Raw genomic sequence first — 19,263 nt, forward strand, 5'->3', positions numbered from 1 at the left:
AAGCCACTTTGCACAGATTTCTTTAATCTTTGTAGTAGGCAACTTCTTCAATTTCTCTCTCCCCTCCTCTGAACCAGTTTCCTCAGGTCTGGCCTCTTGCTCTTGAAGTTGATCTATCAGCTCATCAGTGGTTAGTTCTTCATTGTCCTCCTCCACCAACTCTTCCACATCCTCCCCACTAACCTCCAACCCCAAGGACTTTCCCAATGCCACAATGGATTCCTCAAGTGGCATAATCCTCTCAGGGTTAGCCTCAAACCCTTCAAAATCCCTTTTGTCTACACATTCTGGCCACAGTTTCTTCCAAGCAGAGTTCAAGGTCTTCTTAGTCACTCCCTCCCAAGCCTTACCTATAAGGTTTACACAATTGAGGATATTAAAGTGCTCTCTCCAAAACTCTCTTAGAGTCAGTTGAGTTTCTGAGGTCACTACAAAGCACCTTTCAAACAGAGCTTTTGTGTACAGTTTTTTGAAGTTTGCAATAACCTGCTGGTCCATGGGCTGCAGGAGAGGAGTGGTATTAGGAGGCAAAAACTTCACCTTAATGAAGCTCATGTCCCCATAAAGTCGCTCTGCCACGTCTGTAGGATGACCATGGGCATTGTCTAACACCAGGAGGCACTTAAGTTCTAATTTCTTTTCAGTTAGGTAATCTTTCACATTGGGGGCAAATGCATGGTGTAACCAGTTATAGAAAAAGTCCCTAGTGACCCATGCCTTACTGTTTGCCCTCCACAGCACACACAAATTATCCTTGAGGACATTCTTTTGCCTGAACGCTCTGGGAGTTTCAGAGTGATACACTAATAAAGGCTTAACTTTGCAATCACCACTAGCATTGGCACACATCAACAAAGTAAGCCTGTCTTTCATAGGCTTATGTCCTGGGAGTGCCTTTTCCTCCTGAGTAATGTAGGTCCTGCTTGGCATTTTCTTCCAAAACAGGCATGTTTCATCACAATTAATCACTTGTTCAGGTTTCAGTCCTTCACTGTCTATGTACTCCTTGAATTCATGCACATATTTTTCAGCCGCTTTGTGGTCCGAACTGGCAGCCTCACCATGCCTTATCACACTATGAATGCCACTACGCTTCTTAAATCTCTCAAACCAACCTTTGCTGGCCTTAAATTCACTCACATCATCACTAGTTGCAGGCATTTTTTTAATTAAATCCTCATGCAACTTCCTAGCCTTTTCACATATGATCGCTTGAGAGACGCTATCTCCTGCTAGCTGTTTTTCATTTATCCACACCAATAAGAGTCTCTCAACATCTTCCATCACTTGCGATCTTTGTTTCGAAAACACAGTTAAACCTTTGGCAAGAACAGCTTCCTTGATTGCCTTTCTGGTGCCCACAATAGTAGCGATGGTTGATTGGGGTTTCTTGTACAACCTGACCAGGTCGGCGATACGCACTCCACTTTCATACTTATCAATGATCTCTTTCTTCATTTCTATTGGAATTCTCACCCTTATTGGTGTACGGTTGGCACTAGAAGCTTTCTTGGGGCCCATGGTCACTTATTTTCCAGAAACAGCACCGAAAACACTGTAATAATACGAAATATTCCGATTGTATGCTTGGATGTTACCGCGGAGGCTGGCTGGTAAACAATGGCACGGGTGGCACATGTGAGGCTGGCTGAGGGCGCACATTGGACGCGTCTCGGACGAAAATCGGTGAGCGGGTTTTTAATCGGTATGCGCGGCAAAATTTTTGCGATTAAAGCAAGCGGTATGCGGATTAATCGCTATGTGATGCCATCGTTATGCGGGGGTCCACTGTAATTGTGGTTGTATTCTCATTTTCTTGGTGTCATTTTATAGAATGAAGACATATTACAGAAACTGAGGTGATTTTGATTGGTTTCAAAATGAAAAATACGTGGAAATTGAGCTCAAATTAGCAGAAATGTTTGATTTTTGCCAAAGTTCAAAAGTAAACAAATCATGCCTGGCATCCAATACACATCACCTGGCGAGTCTAATATTCTTTCACAAGTGCGATGATATTATTTATACCATTTTTACACTAATGCAGTAGTCTGCATAACAGTAAATCTTCTATTTTTTTGTGAGAATAAAAGGTCAAAGTGGAAAGCAAAAGAAGTGTAAGAGGGGCTTGGGGACGTGACTAATGAACAGAGAAAATGTCATTTTAGTGCCAGGAATGTCTGTCTTATTTATTCTGGACCCTATTTTGAAATTGGCATCTTTTGAAATTTGTGTGAAATTGGCAAAATTGCCAATTTCTGACCACTTTATTGGATAGTTGAAATCGGTAATTGGCTGGTTTCTTGTACTCATTTGATAGACCAAATGGAGTTCTAATGAAATAGCTATGATTTTTTGTCGACTGGTGCATTGGAATTGGCTGAAAATAGGGCTCAAAGTGGGTGAAATCACCGATGTGTAAACATCATTGAGACTGCTAACTTCACAAGAGCATAATTCCGTAAGTTTTCCATCAAATTTCATACTTTTGGTGTCATTATGACTGGGAAAAGATTCTCTATCTTTTCATGAGAAAAAGTAATTTTTTTTTTTTTCGAAAAATTTTCGATCCTGAGAACAAGTTTAGGAGAGGTCCTCTTGATCCTGGAAGGGTTAAAAATTGGCTAAAAAATTTGTTTGCAATGTCATATGGAAGACTTGCTTGGGAACTGACATTAAAATGTATGCCACTAGCTTCTGAATTTTGAACATGTTCTCGACAAATAATATTTTAAGCACATTAGCAACCATTAATATCAAGTGCACTAACCTAATATAATAAATATTACCAGTTCCAATACATTTTGTTCATACTAAAGGAGTGCTCTTTCCAGTGTTCTCCATGTGCCCCTCAAGGGGTTTATCTTGATGTTGAAAGGCTCTTGATCAAAGGAAATAGAGCTACCCTCTCCTTTCTTGGCTCAAATTTGATTCCCCTCCCCCTTTCTCAGGCACTGTATGACTCATTAGGGGGTTTAGGACTGCCCCCATGAATCTAATAATCTTCATCTGCATAATCATTTTCCGATACGATTAACAAACTAACTGTCTATTCCTGCATCATGTTAAAAATCTGGCTAGAAGTCATTTTCTACAAAATCACATATCTACTCATTGAGAGGGATTTCCTTATCTATTCATTGTCTTTTATCAGTTTTCCATAATTTTGTAGAATAAGGATGACTCTTAAAGTTACATGTGGATTATTGTATTTTTAGTATACTGTATGTTGTATTCTGTGTTTTTGTAGGTATGACAATTAAGACACATCGCCCTCTTCCTCTGCGGCCAACTGAGTCATCCTCTGATAAAAATGCAGACAAGAAATATGCTTTTCTCTCTATGGAGACACGTGCTGACTACCGACCTTTGGAGGTGGGTGTAAGTAGCCACTATTTTAAGCATTTAAGGTTACAAAAGTGGAGGTATACATATATAATTGAATTCTGGAATTTGCTTACTTCATAAACTGTGTGATTTGATTATGCAATACTTTTACTGAAGGACATTTTGCAGATAGCTTCTATCATTCTTAAACATGAATTACCTAGTTATATTATTATTATCGTAATAAAGTTGGTAGAATTACCGACAATATGTAAAGTAAAAGGACACAAGTGCAACTAATGTGACATTTTATTGTGGCAACGTTTCGCTCTCCAGGAGCTTTATCAAGCCATTACAAACAATACATGGACACAGAGGGTATATATAGGCCCAGAGTGAGGTGCAACACTAGTGGTAGTAGTAGTAGTAATACAATATGGTAGAGCAATTAGTTCGTACATGAGTAAAAGGATACAAAAGCTATTACTTGGGTAACATAAAAATAGGTTGGACAAATATAGACTGGATAGAGGCAGCCTGTTTCAGTGTTCACTCTCTGTAATGTGCTTTGTGTAGTATAACAGGAGAGACTATGTGATGGCAGGGTTTACTGTTTTCAGGAGGATTCTTGCTAAGACTTCAGAGATGATGAAGCTACCGTTGTTTTGTTTAATTGTATTCGAAACGGCAATCAATGCTGATTCGAGGCACTTGCGTCTGCGGAAATTAGTTTCTTTGATCACTAATTGGGCGTCTCTGAATTTCATGAGATGATTGGTGGAATTTCGGTGTTGTACACAGGCGTTGTTCAAGTTATTGTTCCTACATGCGTAAATGTGTTCATTGAGGCGGGTGTCGAGGTTTCTTGCTGTTTCACCTACGTAAATCTTGTCACAGCCTCCACAGGATATAGTGTAAACTCCTGCATTGACTGGTTCGTGGTGCTTTGATTTTGTCCTGGTTAGACGCCCAATTAGTGATCAAAGAAACTAATTTCCGCAAACGCAAGTGCCTCGAATCAGCACTGATCGCTGTTTCGAATACAATTAAACAAAACAACGGCAGCTTCATTATCTCTGAAGTCTTAACAAGAATCCTCCTGAAAACAGTAAACCCTGCCATCACAGTCTCTCCTGTTATACTACACAAAGCACATTACAGAGAGTGAACACTGAAACAGGCTGCCTCTATCCAGTCTATATTTGTCCAACCTATTTTTATGATTCCCAAGTAATAGCTTTTATATCCTTTTACTCATGTACGAATTAATTGCTCTACCATATTGTATTACTACTACTACTTCAACTTTTGTCACTACTACTACTACCACTAGTGCTGCACCTCACTCAGAGCCTATATATACCCTCTGTGTCCATGTATTGTTTGTAATGGCTTGATAAAGCTCCTGGAGAGCGAAACGTTGCCACAATAAAATGTCACATTAGTTGCACTTGTGCCCTTTTACTTTACATTATTATTATTATCATTATTCTTGGATCATACAGTAATATATTGCAGCCATTAAATATATTGTTATGATGTTAAGTAGACCACCTTTCGCATCTCCAGGTACAGTCTTTCTGTCTGTTTGCAATTCATTGTTTGTATCTGTTACCACCTTTTGCTCCGATGATCGCCGGCTTTTGTGGTGGTTCTACCCATTTCCATCTTGTACTCCAACATGGCCAGTCTTCACCACCGCACAGGCAGGCCAGTTTCTCTCCAACGCATCTCGGGCCTCTTTCATTTGCTGCTGTGCGCTAATTCAATAGGTGCCTAAATGCTGACCCATGCTTATTTATTGTTCAAAGAATCCCTGTGCCTTAAAATAAAAAAAAACAAAACCACTTTGCCTGTTATTTGGCAGTCAAACCAGTCAACATGGATGACAGAGGAATTATTTGTCGACTGGTTCAGGCGTTGTTTTATTCCTGGAATCGTGTTTTATCTGCACTGCAAGACCCTAGCATTAAAGTTGATACTGTCTCTTCATGTATGTGTAAGTCTTCATTTTGTATACAGTAGGGCCCCGCTTTATGGCGTTCCATTAATACAGCGATGTCAAATTATGACCAAAATTTGCTATACGGCAAGCGGTCTTTCAAATACGGTGAGCCCCACCCAGTTTCTTTACATTCTCCGTGACCACATCTATTATGTCAGGAAACTTTCCAAAATTTCAAGTGTTTTAAAGTTACTGCATATTTTATGTGTACCTGTACCTAAATATACTTACACACTGTGCTGGTACACATTAAAATCGCTAAGAGTCCCTCTACTCATGACGCCAATACTATGTAATAATAATCACTCTTGGGAACACTGTCTTATTTTACATTAATATAGGCATTTTCATTAATCCATCTATGATATTTTCCTCAAAATTATATATGAAACCCATTACATAGCATATAAACATGATACATACACTCACAGAATAAAAATTGACTTAAATATGAGATTTGTTTATGAAGCAGCTGTGGGGGTAGTGTCGGAAGAATTACGTTTTCTCTAGTCAAACTGGGGGATAACTGTAGAAAAATATTCTTTTCGTATGCCTTCACTCTATATATAGTAATTCATGACCCTTGTGGGTTTAGTGCTTTTTATTATGATAATATTAATAGTAATAATATCTTCATTCACTCTAAAAATGGTGTGTTGCTGTTTGTTTATTCTGTACTAACTTGTACACAATGTAAGAGTATTTGTATTGTGAGGTAATTATTATAATAAAAAAATATTGAGGTAAATGTGTTACAAACGTACGTGAATGAACTAAAAGTACACACATATTAAAACGCATTTATTTTGCCTGACCAAGTGATCACCCACTACCTGTTCAGTTTGTATTCTTACATTGTCTCAACTCTGTATCTCATTCTCTCTCCCGTTAACTAGTTGGCTCTCATTGACGATGGCGTCTAAGCTTAGCTGTGATAAAAAGAGGAGTCATAAGACTTGCTTTAAGTGCCAGGTTAGAGGATGATGGTGTGCCATTCTGATTTTATTCAATAAACACCCTGCCACTTTCCTCTCACACATTAATATTAATATTTTAAGGTAAGTAATAAGTGTACTCTATGTGTAGCTTACCTTTTATTGTGTTTTTAATGCCTATTTCTATTGCTAACTTAATAGAAGTTAGTGTAAACTTGTTGTCTGGCATTTATTGCATATTTTATATGTGCTCTGATAATACTTGTGGTCCTGTGTGGTAGCCGTGCAGAGGGACAACATTACATTTTCTCTGCTCAGCCATCAGAGAAAACATGTATGAATCTGCATTTGGCCCAGCCACTCCGCTTTTGTTTACAATTTTCGGCATGAATTATTCATTACTTCTCCCTTCGTTTATGATGGCATCTAAAGGTAGTTGTTAGAAATGATTAAATTCAGTGAACAAGGTATGTCGATGTTAATATGGCTCTGGGCCACAGTGTAGGTAGCTGGTAGGTGTAGCCCAGGCAGGCTACACCTACCGGCTACCTACACTGACTTCCTACAAATAAATACTACTCACCTCTCTTCCTATATTAAGACTACACATATTTTAAGGTAAATAATTTGTGTACTGTATGTGTATTTTAACTCTGGGATGTTTTAAATATCGAATATTAAGTATGAGACGGGGAGGCAGGGCTACCTACACCTGGGCTACCTGCACCTGACTTCCTGTAAGTACTGCTCACCTCTCTCCCTACATTAAGCTTACAAACACTTTAAGATAAGCAATGAATATACTGTGAACGTATTTTACCTTGTGTGTTTTTAATGCCTAGTTCTATTACTAACTTAATATAATTTAGTGTAAACTTGTTGTCTGGCATTTATAAATGGAAAAAAAATGGCGTTCTGTTTTCCGGCGACAGCCTGGAACCTAACCCGTCGTATAAGTGGGGCCCTACTGTACTTGTGTTCCCTGGTGTTACCCCAAGCATCTAAGTCTCTCCCACATGGAGTTGTTGCACCCCCATGTGGGAAGGTATAGATACCAGTGTTACTTTCTTTGTGGGGGTTTTCTTGGTAATTAAATTCCTGATTGTGTTGGATGGAATGTTGGCCCACAAATCATGACCTATTACACTTGCTGTTACACCATGATGCAAGGACAGAGGAAGGTGTCACCATAAGATTCTCTTAAGGTCATATATATAGGATCTCGAGCACTGTCTTCCTTGAAGATGAATACATCTACACACACCTTAATACCAAACACACTAAAGTAGTCAGAAAATCTGTAGCTATGATGGTGTGCTTCCTTGGAGGAACTCTCAATTCTTCAAGAGGTGATCACACATAGAATCTAACCACAGTATCTCTTATACCTTAAAGCACGCACAAAATTATTTAAGGAGCATCTGAAATATTTTTCAAAAAAATTCCTCGTTATGTTTTAGCAAATGTACAAGTGAAGAAGCTGCTGCTGCTAGCTTGCACTGAGTTAGAGAGTGAAAAAAAGAATGATGACTGTACTTGGTAGGTATGTGTAAATGAGAAAGTAGAAGTACTGTACATGTTTTGTTTTTGGTATAAAATCCAGTAAGCAAGTTTGTCCTGAGGTTGTATAAAAAAAAATTTGTGTTACAGGTGAAGACTTCCAGTAGCACTGACAAAGACCTCAAGACATCTACAAACTTGGACACCAAATTTCAGGCACTTCAGAAACTCTGGGGTTGTAATGTGAAGAATTTGGTGAGAAATGACTTCTGCTTATTATTGTCAAATACACACACATTTTTCTTTTTTGTTTCACAGTGCCTTAGTGAGAAATTACTAATGAAAGAAAAATTATAGTAAAAATGGAATTTTATCCACGTTTTTGCTTATTTTTGTACCTTAAGGAAAGTTTTCAATCACTGTGATCAGTATGCGTTTGGTAAATGCAGCATAACTTTATTTATTTTATTATAAAGTAAGGCTAGCCTGTCTCAACATACTTTCTGAAAGTACAGCACTCCAGTCCTGTCACAACCTTATATGGCTTGTCCTTCCTTTTTCAATTCTAGATTCTTGCTTTTCCAGCATCCTATTTCTTTAGCTTCATTATTATACTATTTCCTGTTTATAGTAAAATCTCTTTACACAATCAGAGTACCTTTTTAGTAAAGGTAGTCTGATTTTCAACTTGTCAGTCATTTCCCACTAAGGCAGAGTGACGAAGCAGAAAAAGTCGTTTCCTTCTTTGACTTCTTTTGATTAATTACAAGGGTAGAAGTAAACAGGTTTTTTTTTGTTTGTTTATTTCCTAATGTTCCCATGACTCGTCTGGATGTTCATCTTTCATCTATGCCCTTTTGACCTACAATCTGTCCTTGAATATCTTGTTTCATGATCATCCTTTCCCCATCCTACACGTTCAGTAGCTATGAGGTTCAGTTCCATTGGATTTTCCTCACAGCTTGTATCCCTCAGTTCCAGAACCGGTCTGGTGGCACACCTCTGAACTTGCTAAAGCTCTCTGTGCTAGTCTAGGTTCAGGCTCCATGCTGGTGTGGGATACTTTGTGAACAGTATCTTGAAAGATTTTCTTCGTGTTTATTAACCCTTTCAGGGTCCGTCCCGTAGATCTACGGCTTCACGTTGAGTGTCCAAACCGTAGATCTACACCAAAATTCTAGCGCCGTCAAATTTAGCACGAAAGCGCTCATAGGCCTACATGTGAGAGAACAGGTCTGCGTGGTGGGTGTGCGCCATGAACAAAAAAATCTAGGCGCCCGCATAGCATTGTGGGAACGCCGGCTCAGTTACCCTTGTTCACCATGCCTCGTCGCAAGTCAGCTCTCACTCCCCGGAAAATTGGGACTCTCCTCTTCCTGATAGTTCTGACACTGATGGAAGTGGAAATGAAGACAAATTCTATGGCTTTGATCAGTTAGTGACCGAAAGGAATGGCCAGGATATCGATAATAGTGCAGAAAACCCTGACGATCCTCAACCTTCTACCTCTGGTGTGGGCACTCGTGACTCACGGTCGGTTGTGCCTCAACGCAAGAGAAAACTAATATTTTTGCGTGGCCAGGCCTCTGACTTCAGTAATGATGATGATAGTGACGTGGATTGTGATTTTATTGCGCTTGACGATCATTCGATTAGTGATAGTGAGGAATCATATTCACCAGTGAAGCGTCGGTATGTTCGCTGCTGCATGCGCTCGGGTAGTGTACCCTATGTGTGCCCAGGGTATGGAGTACATCCCGTGGCCCTACACCAGGTTTAGATAGTGATAGTGAGGATGATGTGGCTACACTCAGCATGGATAGACCACAGGCATCAGTAGATGGTGGTAGTGGTGATGGTAGTGGCACCGCCATGCGTGACCCACCAGCCCAGGCTGGGACCCACGCTGCTGACTCGTCAGTTCAAGGACAAAGCGGAGCGTCAGCCACCAGCCCACCACAACCACCCTATGATGTCCAGTATCCACCAGCAAACCGTATCTGGGATTGGCAGCAAAATCCCAATTTTGTTCCCAAGCCCCACCACTTTGACGACTCTCAAAGTGGAATTCTACCTACTTGTCCCCTTGGAACCACGGCCAATGAACTGGAATTCTTTGACCAGCCATTGATGGAAACTAATAAGTATTTTGAGTACACCATGGCAAATACGATCTTATCACCACAGTCAAGACTACACAGGTGGAAAGAGACGACTGTTGCAGAAATGTATTTGCTTTTTGCAACAATAACGCTTATGCCTCATGTCTATAAGCATAATATAAAAGCATACTGGTCCACAGATCGGCTAATTTCTACCCCGGTCTTCAGTGAAATCATCCCATTGAACAGGTTTATCCTACTGTTACTTATGTTGCACTTCTCTGACAAAACCAGGCCTGACAGAAATGACAGGTTATACAAGATTAGAAATGTTTTCATGTATCTCAAACAAAAGTTCATCATGTACTTTTATCCATTCAAGAATCTTGTAATTGACGAGTCTTTGATTTTGTTCAAAGGTAGACTGTCATTCAAGCAGTATATACCGAGCAAGAGGAAACGCTTTGGTATAAAACTGTACTCTGTGACTGTGACAGTGGCCTGGTGTTGGATATTGTTGTATACACGGGAAGTAAAACATTGAAAGATACCAAGATGTTATTGGGTATCTCAGGTGACGTAGTGAGAAACATGATGACACCTTATCTTCGAAGGGGCATACATTATATATCGATAACTGGTACACAAGCCCATTACTCAGTGATTTCATGCGAGTGAACAAGACAGATGTGTGTGGCACAGTGCGTTCTAATCGTAAACATATGCCCAGGCTCAACGCAGGTGCTCGTGGTGATGACGTGCAGGTGTTGACTGCCAATGACATCATGGCATTACGGTGGCATGACAAACGAGATGTCACATTGTTGACAACCATTCACCGTAATGAAATGCAAGACAGTGGCAAAGTTGATCGAGTGACTAATGAACCTATTCGAAAACCAGTGACAGTGATTGATTATACACAAAACATGCGCTTGGTTGACAAATGTGACATGCAGATTGGTTTTGTTGATTGTGTTCGTAAGAGTTACAAGTGGTACATGAAACTTTTCTTCCATCTCATGGACATTTCAATGCTCAATGCATATAATATGTACCAAATAAAGACTGGCAACAGACCACCATATGGTGAATTTTGTTTGTCTGTTGTCAGACAACTCATAATGAAGTACCAGGTAAGAACACCTGCTATACAACAAGGTCCTCGAATTACTCAGGATATACCCAAGCGTTTGAGGAGGGAAGGTGATCATTTCATAATACAACTTCCTTCAACTCGGAAGAGATGCATCGTCTGTGCACAAACAAAACAACGGCAACAAAGACACTCGGTTTATGTGTGAGGAATGTAAGGTGCCTCTGTGCATGGTGCCTTGTTTCAAGGAGTTCCACAAGCTCCAGCAGTTCTAAAACCATGTCCGGTGATTGTAAATATGTAAATATATGATAGAACATTAGTATTATACAAGATTTGTGCATGTTTATTGTAATAAACAACAGTGGTAAACAATAATATGATAATAACTTTAGTGCGGTTATTGTGTTCAATACAGTGAGTTAATATATATACATTATATACAGTATTGGTCTCTCAGGCCCCAAATGTTAGTAGGAAAAGAAAAAAATTGGAAAAGAAAAGAAAAAACAATAAAAACCGCTAAATAAAGTAATGTGCGTATGTGGAATTCGTCGATGTTGCCGCCACCACATCATTTTGGACAAACTTCTTGGCACTGTATCTCGGTAAGTACTGATCAGAAATTTTTTTTTGTCTTATTACCTTCACAAAAATATGCTCTTTAGTTCTGTTCGAGTTTTTTTTTTTTTTTTTTTTTTTTTTTTTTTTTTTTTTTTTCAAAATTTCTTGGACACTGGAGCACCACTTCAGATTTTGGCCTTGGACCCTGAAGGGGTTAAAAGCAGTGCTTGCACTTGCAAATTATGTGCAAGCCAAGAATGTTGTCCAATTTGTGCATTCACCTCAGGAGAGTGGTTAGGTGTGACATTCACATTCATGTTCTTTTCTTTGGCTGATATCTCGAATTGCCATACTTCTAGTAATATACTGTTTCTCCTAACTTCTTTTGTTTTTTTTCCAACAAGTCGGCCGTCTCCCACCAAGGCAGGGTGACCCAAAAAGAAAATACTTTCATCACTCAACACTTTCACCTCACTCACACATAATCACTGTTTTTGCAGAGGTGCTCAGAATACAACAGTTTAGAAGTATATACGTATAAAAATAGACAATATATCCCTCCAAACTGGCAATATCCCAAACCCTTCCTTTAGAGTGCAGGCATTGTACTTCCCATTTCCAGGACTCAAATCTGGTTATATAAAATAACCGGTTTCCCTGAATCCCTTCACTAAATATTACCCTGCTCACACTCCAACACTCCTAACTTCTTATTTTTATTTATTCTCATGCTTCATCTCTTACCATGGCTGTTCAATCAACATATTTTAGATGCTCTTAAAACCAATGAAACACTTTCCTGTCATCCCAGTTTATATCTTTAGTTTGTGGATCAGTCTCATGTGAGGCACAGTATCAAAATCCTAACAGTCTGAATAAGAATATGCAGTCTGCCTGATTTCTAGCTTTCTTGGAATTATAATTCATTTATGGGGTGTGCATCATAATTTTCAGTTGACTATGTAAAAAAAAAAAACTTTTTTTTTTTAACATGTCGGCCATGTACCACTGAGGGTGACCCAAAAAGAAAAATACTTTCATCATCATTCAACACCTTCACCATCACTCATACATAATCACTGTCTTTGCAGAGGCACTCAGATACAACAGTTTAGAAGTCCTTCAAACTGCCAATATCCCAAACCCCTCCTTTAAAGTGCAGGCATTGTACTTCCCATTTCCATTACTCAAGTCCGGCTAACCGGTTTCCCTGAATCCCTTCACAAAATATTACCCTGTTCACACTCCAACAGCTCGTCAGGTCCCAAATACCATTCGTCTCCATTCACTCCTATCTAACACACTCACGCCTGCTTGCTGAAAGCCCAAGCCCCTAGCCCACAAAACATTTACCCCCCTCCCTCCAACTTTTTTGAGGACGACCCCTACCCCCGCCGTCCTTCCTTTACAGATTTACAAGCTCTCCAAGTCATTCTACTTTGTTCCATTGTCTCTCAATGATCAGACCACCTCAACAACCCCTCTGACTAATACTTTTAGTAACTCCACACCTCTTAATTTCCACACTATGAATTCTCTGCATAATATTTACACCACACATTGCCCTTAGACAGGACATCTCCACTGCCTCCTCGCTGCAGCATTTACAACCCAAGCTTTACACTTATATAAGAGTGTTGGTACCACTACACTTTCGTACATTCCCTCCTTTGCCTCCATTGATAACGTTCTTTGTCTCCACAGATACCTCAATGCACCACTCACCTTTTTTCTTTCATCAATTCTACGGTTAATCTCATCATCCATAAACCCATCCACTGACAAGTCAACTCCCAAATATCAGAAAACATTCACTTCTTCCATACTCCCTCTCTCCAATGTGATATCTAATTTTTCTTTATCTAAATCATTTGATACCCTTATTGCCTTACTCTTATCAATGTTCATTTTCAACTTTCTACCTTTACACACACACACTCAGACTCGTCCACTAACCTTTGCAACTTTTCTTTAGAATCTCCCATAAGCACAGTATCATCAGCAAAAAGTAACTGTGTCAATTCCCATTCTGTATTTGATTCCCCATAATTTAATCCCACCCCTCTCCCCAACACCCTAGCATTTACTTCTTTTATAACCCCATCTATAAATATATTAAACAACCATGGTGACATTACACATCCCTGTCTAAGACCCACCTTTAACGGGAAGTAGTATCCCTCTCTTCTACACACCCTAACCTGAGCCTCACTATCCTCATAAAAACTCTTTACAGCGTTTAGTAACTTACTACTTATTCCATATACTTGCAACATCTGCCACGTTGCTCTCCTATCCACTCTATCATGTGCCTTTCCTAAATCCATAAATGCAATGAAAACTTCCCTACCTTTATCTAAATACTGTTCACTGATCTACACATCCCCTACCCACTCTAAAACTTCCTTGCTCATCCGCAATCCTACATTCTGTCTTGCCTCTAATTCATTCAATAACCCTACCATACACTTTTCCTGGTATACTCAGTAACCTCATTGTAATAATGTTGGTAGAATTACCGACCAGTAAAAGTGTCCTTTTACTTTACAGTAAACTTATTCCTCTATAATTTTTACAATCTCTTTTGTCCCCCTTCCCTTTATATAAAGGAATTATACATGCTCTCTGCCAATCCCTAGGTACCTTCCCCTCTTTCATACATTTATTAAACAAAAATGCCAACCACTCCAACACTATATCCCCCTGCTTTTAACATTTCTGTCATGATCCTGTCAGTTCCAGCTGCTTTACCCCCTTTCATTCTACGTAATGCCTCACGCACCTTCCCCACACTCACATCCTGTCCTTCTTCACTCCTAAAAGATGGTATTCCTTCCTGGCCAGTGCATGAAATTACTGCCTCCCTTTCTTCTTCGACATTTAAAAGTTCCTCAAAATATTCCCACCATCTACCCAGTACCTCCATCTCCCCATCTACTAACTCCCCTACTCTGATTTTAAGTGACAAATGCATTTGTTCCCTAGGCTTTCTTAACTTGTTTATCTCACTCCAAATTTTTTTTCTTATTTTCATCCAAATTTCTTGACAGTGCCTCTCCCACTCTATCATCTTCTCTCCTTTTACACTCTCTCACCACTCTCTTCACCTTTCTTTTACTCTCAGTATACTCTGCTCTTACAACACTTCTGCTTTGTAAAAACCTCTCATAAGCTACCTTTTTCTCTTTTATCGCACCCTTTACATCACTGCACCAATCTCTCCTCCTGCACCCACCCTCGTATAGCCATGAACTTTTGCTCCACATTATAATACTGCATTTTTAAAACTATCCCAACCCTCTTCAACCCCCCCCCCCCCCCAACTACTCATACTTGCACTAGCCCAGCTTTCTGCCAATAGTTGCTTATATTTCACCCGAACTTCTTCCTCCCTTAGTTTATACACTTTCACCTCTCTCTTACTTGTTGTTGCAGTCTTCCTTTTGTCTCATCTGCCTCTTACTCTAACTGTAGCTACAACTAAATAATGATCCGATACATCAGTTGCCCCTCTATAAACATATATAAGCATATGTTCTTTCAACACACTGGCCGTATCCCACCGAGGCATGGTGGCCCAAAAGGAGAAATGAAAGTTTCTCCTTGTACATTTAGTAATATATACAGGAGAAGGGGTTACTAGCCCCTTATAAGCATATGTATTTCTTGTATTTAAGAATGTTAAATATACTGTACACAGTACCAGAATTTGAATATACAGTGGATCCCCGGTTTACGATCAACTCCCAATGCGACCAATTATGTAAGTGTATTTATGTATGTGCATTTGTGTGTGTATGTTTGGGGGTCTGAAATGGACTAATCTAATTCACAATATTCCTTATGGGAACAAATTCGGTCAGTACTGGCACCTGAACATACTTCTGGAATGAAATAATATCGTAAACCGGGGGTCCACTGTAATTTATTTTTAACACTCAGCATGGGAAACAATACTTCATAAATGATTTTTGGATGGAAGCTCTTATTAATAATGTCCTTAAATATTAGGGTGACAACAAGGAACAGTGTTCCACCAGCAGCAGTGGAATAGAATGTGAGAAAATTTCCACAAAAAATACAATAAATAAAATGAATATCAAGACTGGAGACTCGCCCAATAAATTGGCAAGTTTGTGCATGCAAGAAAAGGAAATTCAGATATTGGATAAGCCTTCTCCAAAAACAGAATCTGAGGTATGACAACAGACAATATTTTCTAAATGTAGTTGATTTTGTGATAGGCTTAGAAATATTTGGGCTGAGATGCACTTCGATATAGATGGAAATGATTTTTTCATTAAGATCCTCAGCAACGTCCTTCAGAATTAGAAGTTTAGAAGGCAACATGCAGCTCCTTAATTCTAAGTCTCTTACAGTGATATACCTATAATGACTTCTTTGGGTTTAGTCACCAAAAAGTACCATTTATAAATTTTGGATAACATTTATTAACCCATGTTATTACGTGTACAACTAATGTTTTACAGTTATTTATTTGGAACAGTAACATTTTCCACTTACCCAACTACCCAGAGTTATCATGCTTGTAATTACTATTTGTTTGCCTTTTGAGTCATTTTTGCATGTGCTGCTTGGTTTGATTATTAAGTAGCAACTTGGCATTGATTATGGTGAATGGCTTCTTTGAGATTTTGAATTTAAATAGGCAGCACTTTTGAGTTTAGGTTAGAACCTGTATAATGTATGTGAACATCAGTAAGTTGAACATGGCCTCTACTGTGGCTTCTTAAGTTTAAATACTGAGGTTCCACTATGGGTTATATATTGCAAAAACAAACTATGGTATTAATTTTGATATACACCTAGAAATATTTCTGAAATTTATATTTTCTGTTGTAATATAATTTTTGCAGTTATATTTTACACCATAACATTACACTTTGTAAATGCAAGCATAAATATTATTTTGTAAATGTCCCCCTGCCCTTTTTTTTTTTTTTTTTTTTTTTTGCATGGTTGCAAATTTCTTAAGTTTTTTTAAGATTCGATGCACAAAATGTATTTTTTTACATACAGTACTTGTTTGTATGGTATGTTAATTACTTAGTTTGATTTTTAATGATAATTTAATATACATAATAATATTAATTTTATTTCATATAATTGACTAGATATTTGATGAACCATAAGTGATGTTCCATGTAGTAGTATATTTTTTATGTAACGAGATAATTTTTTTAAGAAGTGCATATTGATAGAAAGTGGGCACAGATTAGTCCAGTATCACATTCAGTGTCCAAATTTCAAATTTTATCAGTACTTGCAGTAGGCCAGAAGTGTATTGATATGTTTAAAGTATGAATAGAGAACTCAAGTGACAATAATTTGTATACATAGTTTTGATATCTTATCAGCAGTTGAGTCGCATCATTTGAACATGTTTCTTAATAACGACTAACTAGTAACAAAATATCATGTATTCATTATTCCATTTGATATTTTATAGTTATTTAAGCTTAGAAGCAGTATTTTGCATCACAAAATTTTTACGATCATGAAGGCTTTAAAGGCTAATAGCTATGGCTCACAGTGTATTTTTTATAGTAAAAATTACTTTATTTACTTATTAAAAAACATCCTTAAAGACAAGACACATTTTCTGAGTAAAAAAATAAAAAAAAAAAATGGCAAACACAGTGAAAGATGCATTCGATTGGATGTGATTGAATAAGTGACAGTGAAAGGTGGGTCACCCTACCTTAGTGGGAGATGCTCCAAGTTTAAAAATTGGATTATAGATGGTGATTATAATGTGGAACACATTGAGCACGACTATGGATATTACTATATATACCAAAGTATAACCCGACTCCGCGTATAGAATAGAGCACTGTAGTAGGCCTATGTTTTGTAAACATACTGAGGGAGGAGGCCAGCATGAATTACTGTTTATTTAACCCTTTAATTGTCAAACTGTTGATCTACATTTTACTGCTAGCACTCCAAAGATTTTGAGTTTTTTTTTTTTTTTATAACAGAGGGCAATTTTTTGTGATAGGACCCCCAAAAAAAAAAATTCAGGGCCAGTATTTATCGAGATAAAAGGCAGCGAGGTTGGTACTAGATGCTCATGTGATTGCAAAATGGAGTCCTGCTATTTGCAGAAATGTTGCTGACACACACAGGCAGACAGAAAGACATATGTTCATGTGTAACAGTGAAAACAAATAAAGCCAGGGTTCCTTGGAACAATGCACATTCATCAAGTGTCACTCCACTGCTGCACCGTCAGCAGTTTAGTGACACTCGTCTTTACACCATGCTTCAAGGAGTTTCATATATAATCCAGCATGTCTAAAACATTGCTGAGACCTATAAATACTTTGTCATTTACTATTGTCTAGAAATATATACAAAGGCAGGAGAAAATGTTCACCTGTTAGAGTATGTGTTTGTGACTGAGCACTATTTCAGTACCTAATATTAGTGTCAAAACAAAGATTGGCTATGAAATCACAAGAACTATTATAAATTGTAATTATCAGAACATAAAAATTATGTAAATTAAAATAAAAACAAGAAAAAAGGTATATCGGCAACACTTCTACAAGCGGCAGGGCTCTATGTTGCCGTCAAGTGAGCATCCAGCGCTAATTTTGCAGTAAGTACTGGTCCTAAAAACTTTTTTTTTTTTTGTCTTATTACACTCAAAAAATTGCTCTCTTTAGGAAAATTTTTTTTTTTCAAAATATTTGGAACTCTGGCAGTGAAAACGTAGATCTACGTTTGGACAGTTTAACCCCTTCAGGGTCCAAGGCCCAAATCTGAAGTGGTGCCCCAGTGTCCAAGAATTAAAAAAAAAAAAAAAATTGTTATTTTTTCTTACGAAATGGTAGAGTATCTTTTTGTGAAGGTAATAAAACAAAAAGTACGAAATTTGATGGAAAATTGACGAAATTATGCTCTCGCGAATTTTGATGTGTCAGCGATATTTACGAATCGGCGATTTTGCCGACTTTGACTCCCGTTTTAGGCCAATTACATTATTCCAGTCAAGCAAATTCTTAGCTATTTCACTAGTATTACTTCTATTCTATCGATAGAGCACAAGAAATCAGCAAGTCAACTGTTTCAACTACAAATTAAAGTGATCGGAAATTGTTAATTTGGCCAATTTAACACAAAGTTCAAAATATTCCAATTTCAAAATAGGGTCCAGAATAAACAATGTAGGTATTCCTGGAACTAAACTAACATTTCCTCTGTTCATTAGTTACGTTTTGAGGCTTTACAAATAAATTCCATTTTGATTTTTTATTCACATAATGAATTTTTATTCACACCAAAAAATAGAAGATTTACTGTTATGCAATACTGTAATAATTGTATAAATATCATCACCATATTTGTGAATGCATATTAGACCCACCAGCTGGCGTGTATTAGATGTGTGAGGTCGTTTGTTTACTCTTGAATATCGGCAAAAATTTAACATTTCTGCTACTTTGAGCTCAGTTTCAAGCCATTTCCAGTGCTAAAACCAATCAAAATCATCTCTATTTCTGTAATATGTCTTCCATTCTATCAATTGAGACCAAGAAATCGCAAATACAACTATAAAAAACATACGAAAAAACACTGCAAAGTCGCTGTTTTAATCGAAAAATCATGATTTCAGTTTTTTTTCTCTCATTATACACAGTGTGCTGCAGGATCTGTTTTATGTGGTGCACACATACCACATAGATGTATTCTCTCATATCTAGGCCC

At 38.1% G+C, this 19,263-nt stretch overlaps 1 protein-coding gene across 7 annotated transcripts in view; it reads left to right on the top strand.

Annotated features, from left to right (window-relative positions):
* The window catches only part of LOC128684148 (coronin-1A), a 214,757-nt gene that overhangs the window by 104,304 nt on the left and 91,190 nt on the right, over positions 1-19,263 (top strand). For 3 of the 7 annotated variants that reach the window (XM_070095434.1, XM_070095425.1, XM_053770260.2), the window contains 3 exons: positions 3,251-3,381; positions 7,918-8,022; positions 15,541-15,726. In XM_070095434.1, coding sequence (XP_069951535.1) covers positions 3,251-3,381; positions 7,918-8,022; positions 15,541-15,726 — 422 coding nt within the window. Of the gene's footprint in view, positions 1-3,250; positions 3,382-4,896; positions 5,175-7,917; positions 8,023-15,540; positions 15,727-19,263 lie in introns of those variants that run through there. The other 4 variants (XM_070095429.1, XM_070095435.1, XM_053770263.2 and 1 more) reach the window with 3 other exon arrangements.

The sequence above is a fragment of the Cherax quadricarinatus genome, chromosome 4 (genome assembly GCF_038502225.1).
Source record: "Cherax quadricarinatus isolate ZL_2023a chromosome 4, ASM3850222v1, whole genome shotgun sequence".
NCBI lineage: Eukaryota > Metazoa > Arthropoda > Malacostraca > Decapoda > Parastacidae > Cherax > Cherax quadricarinatus.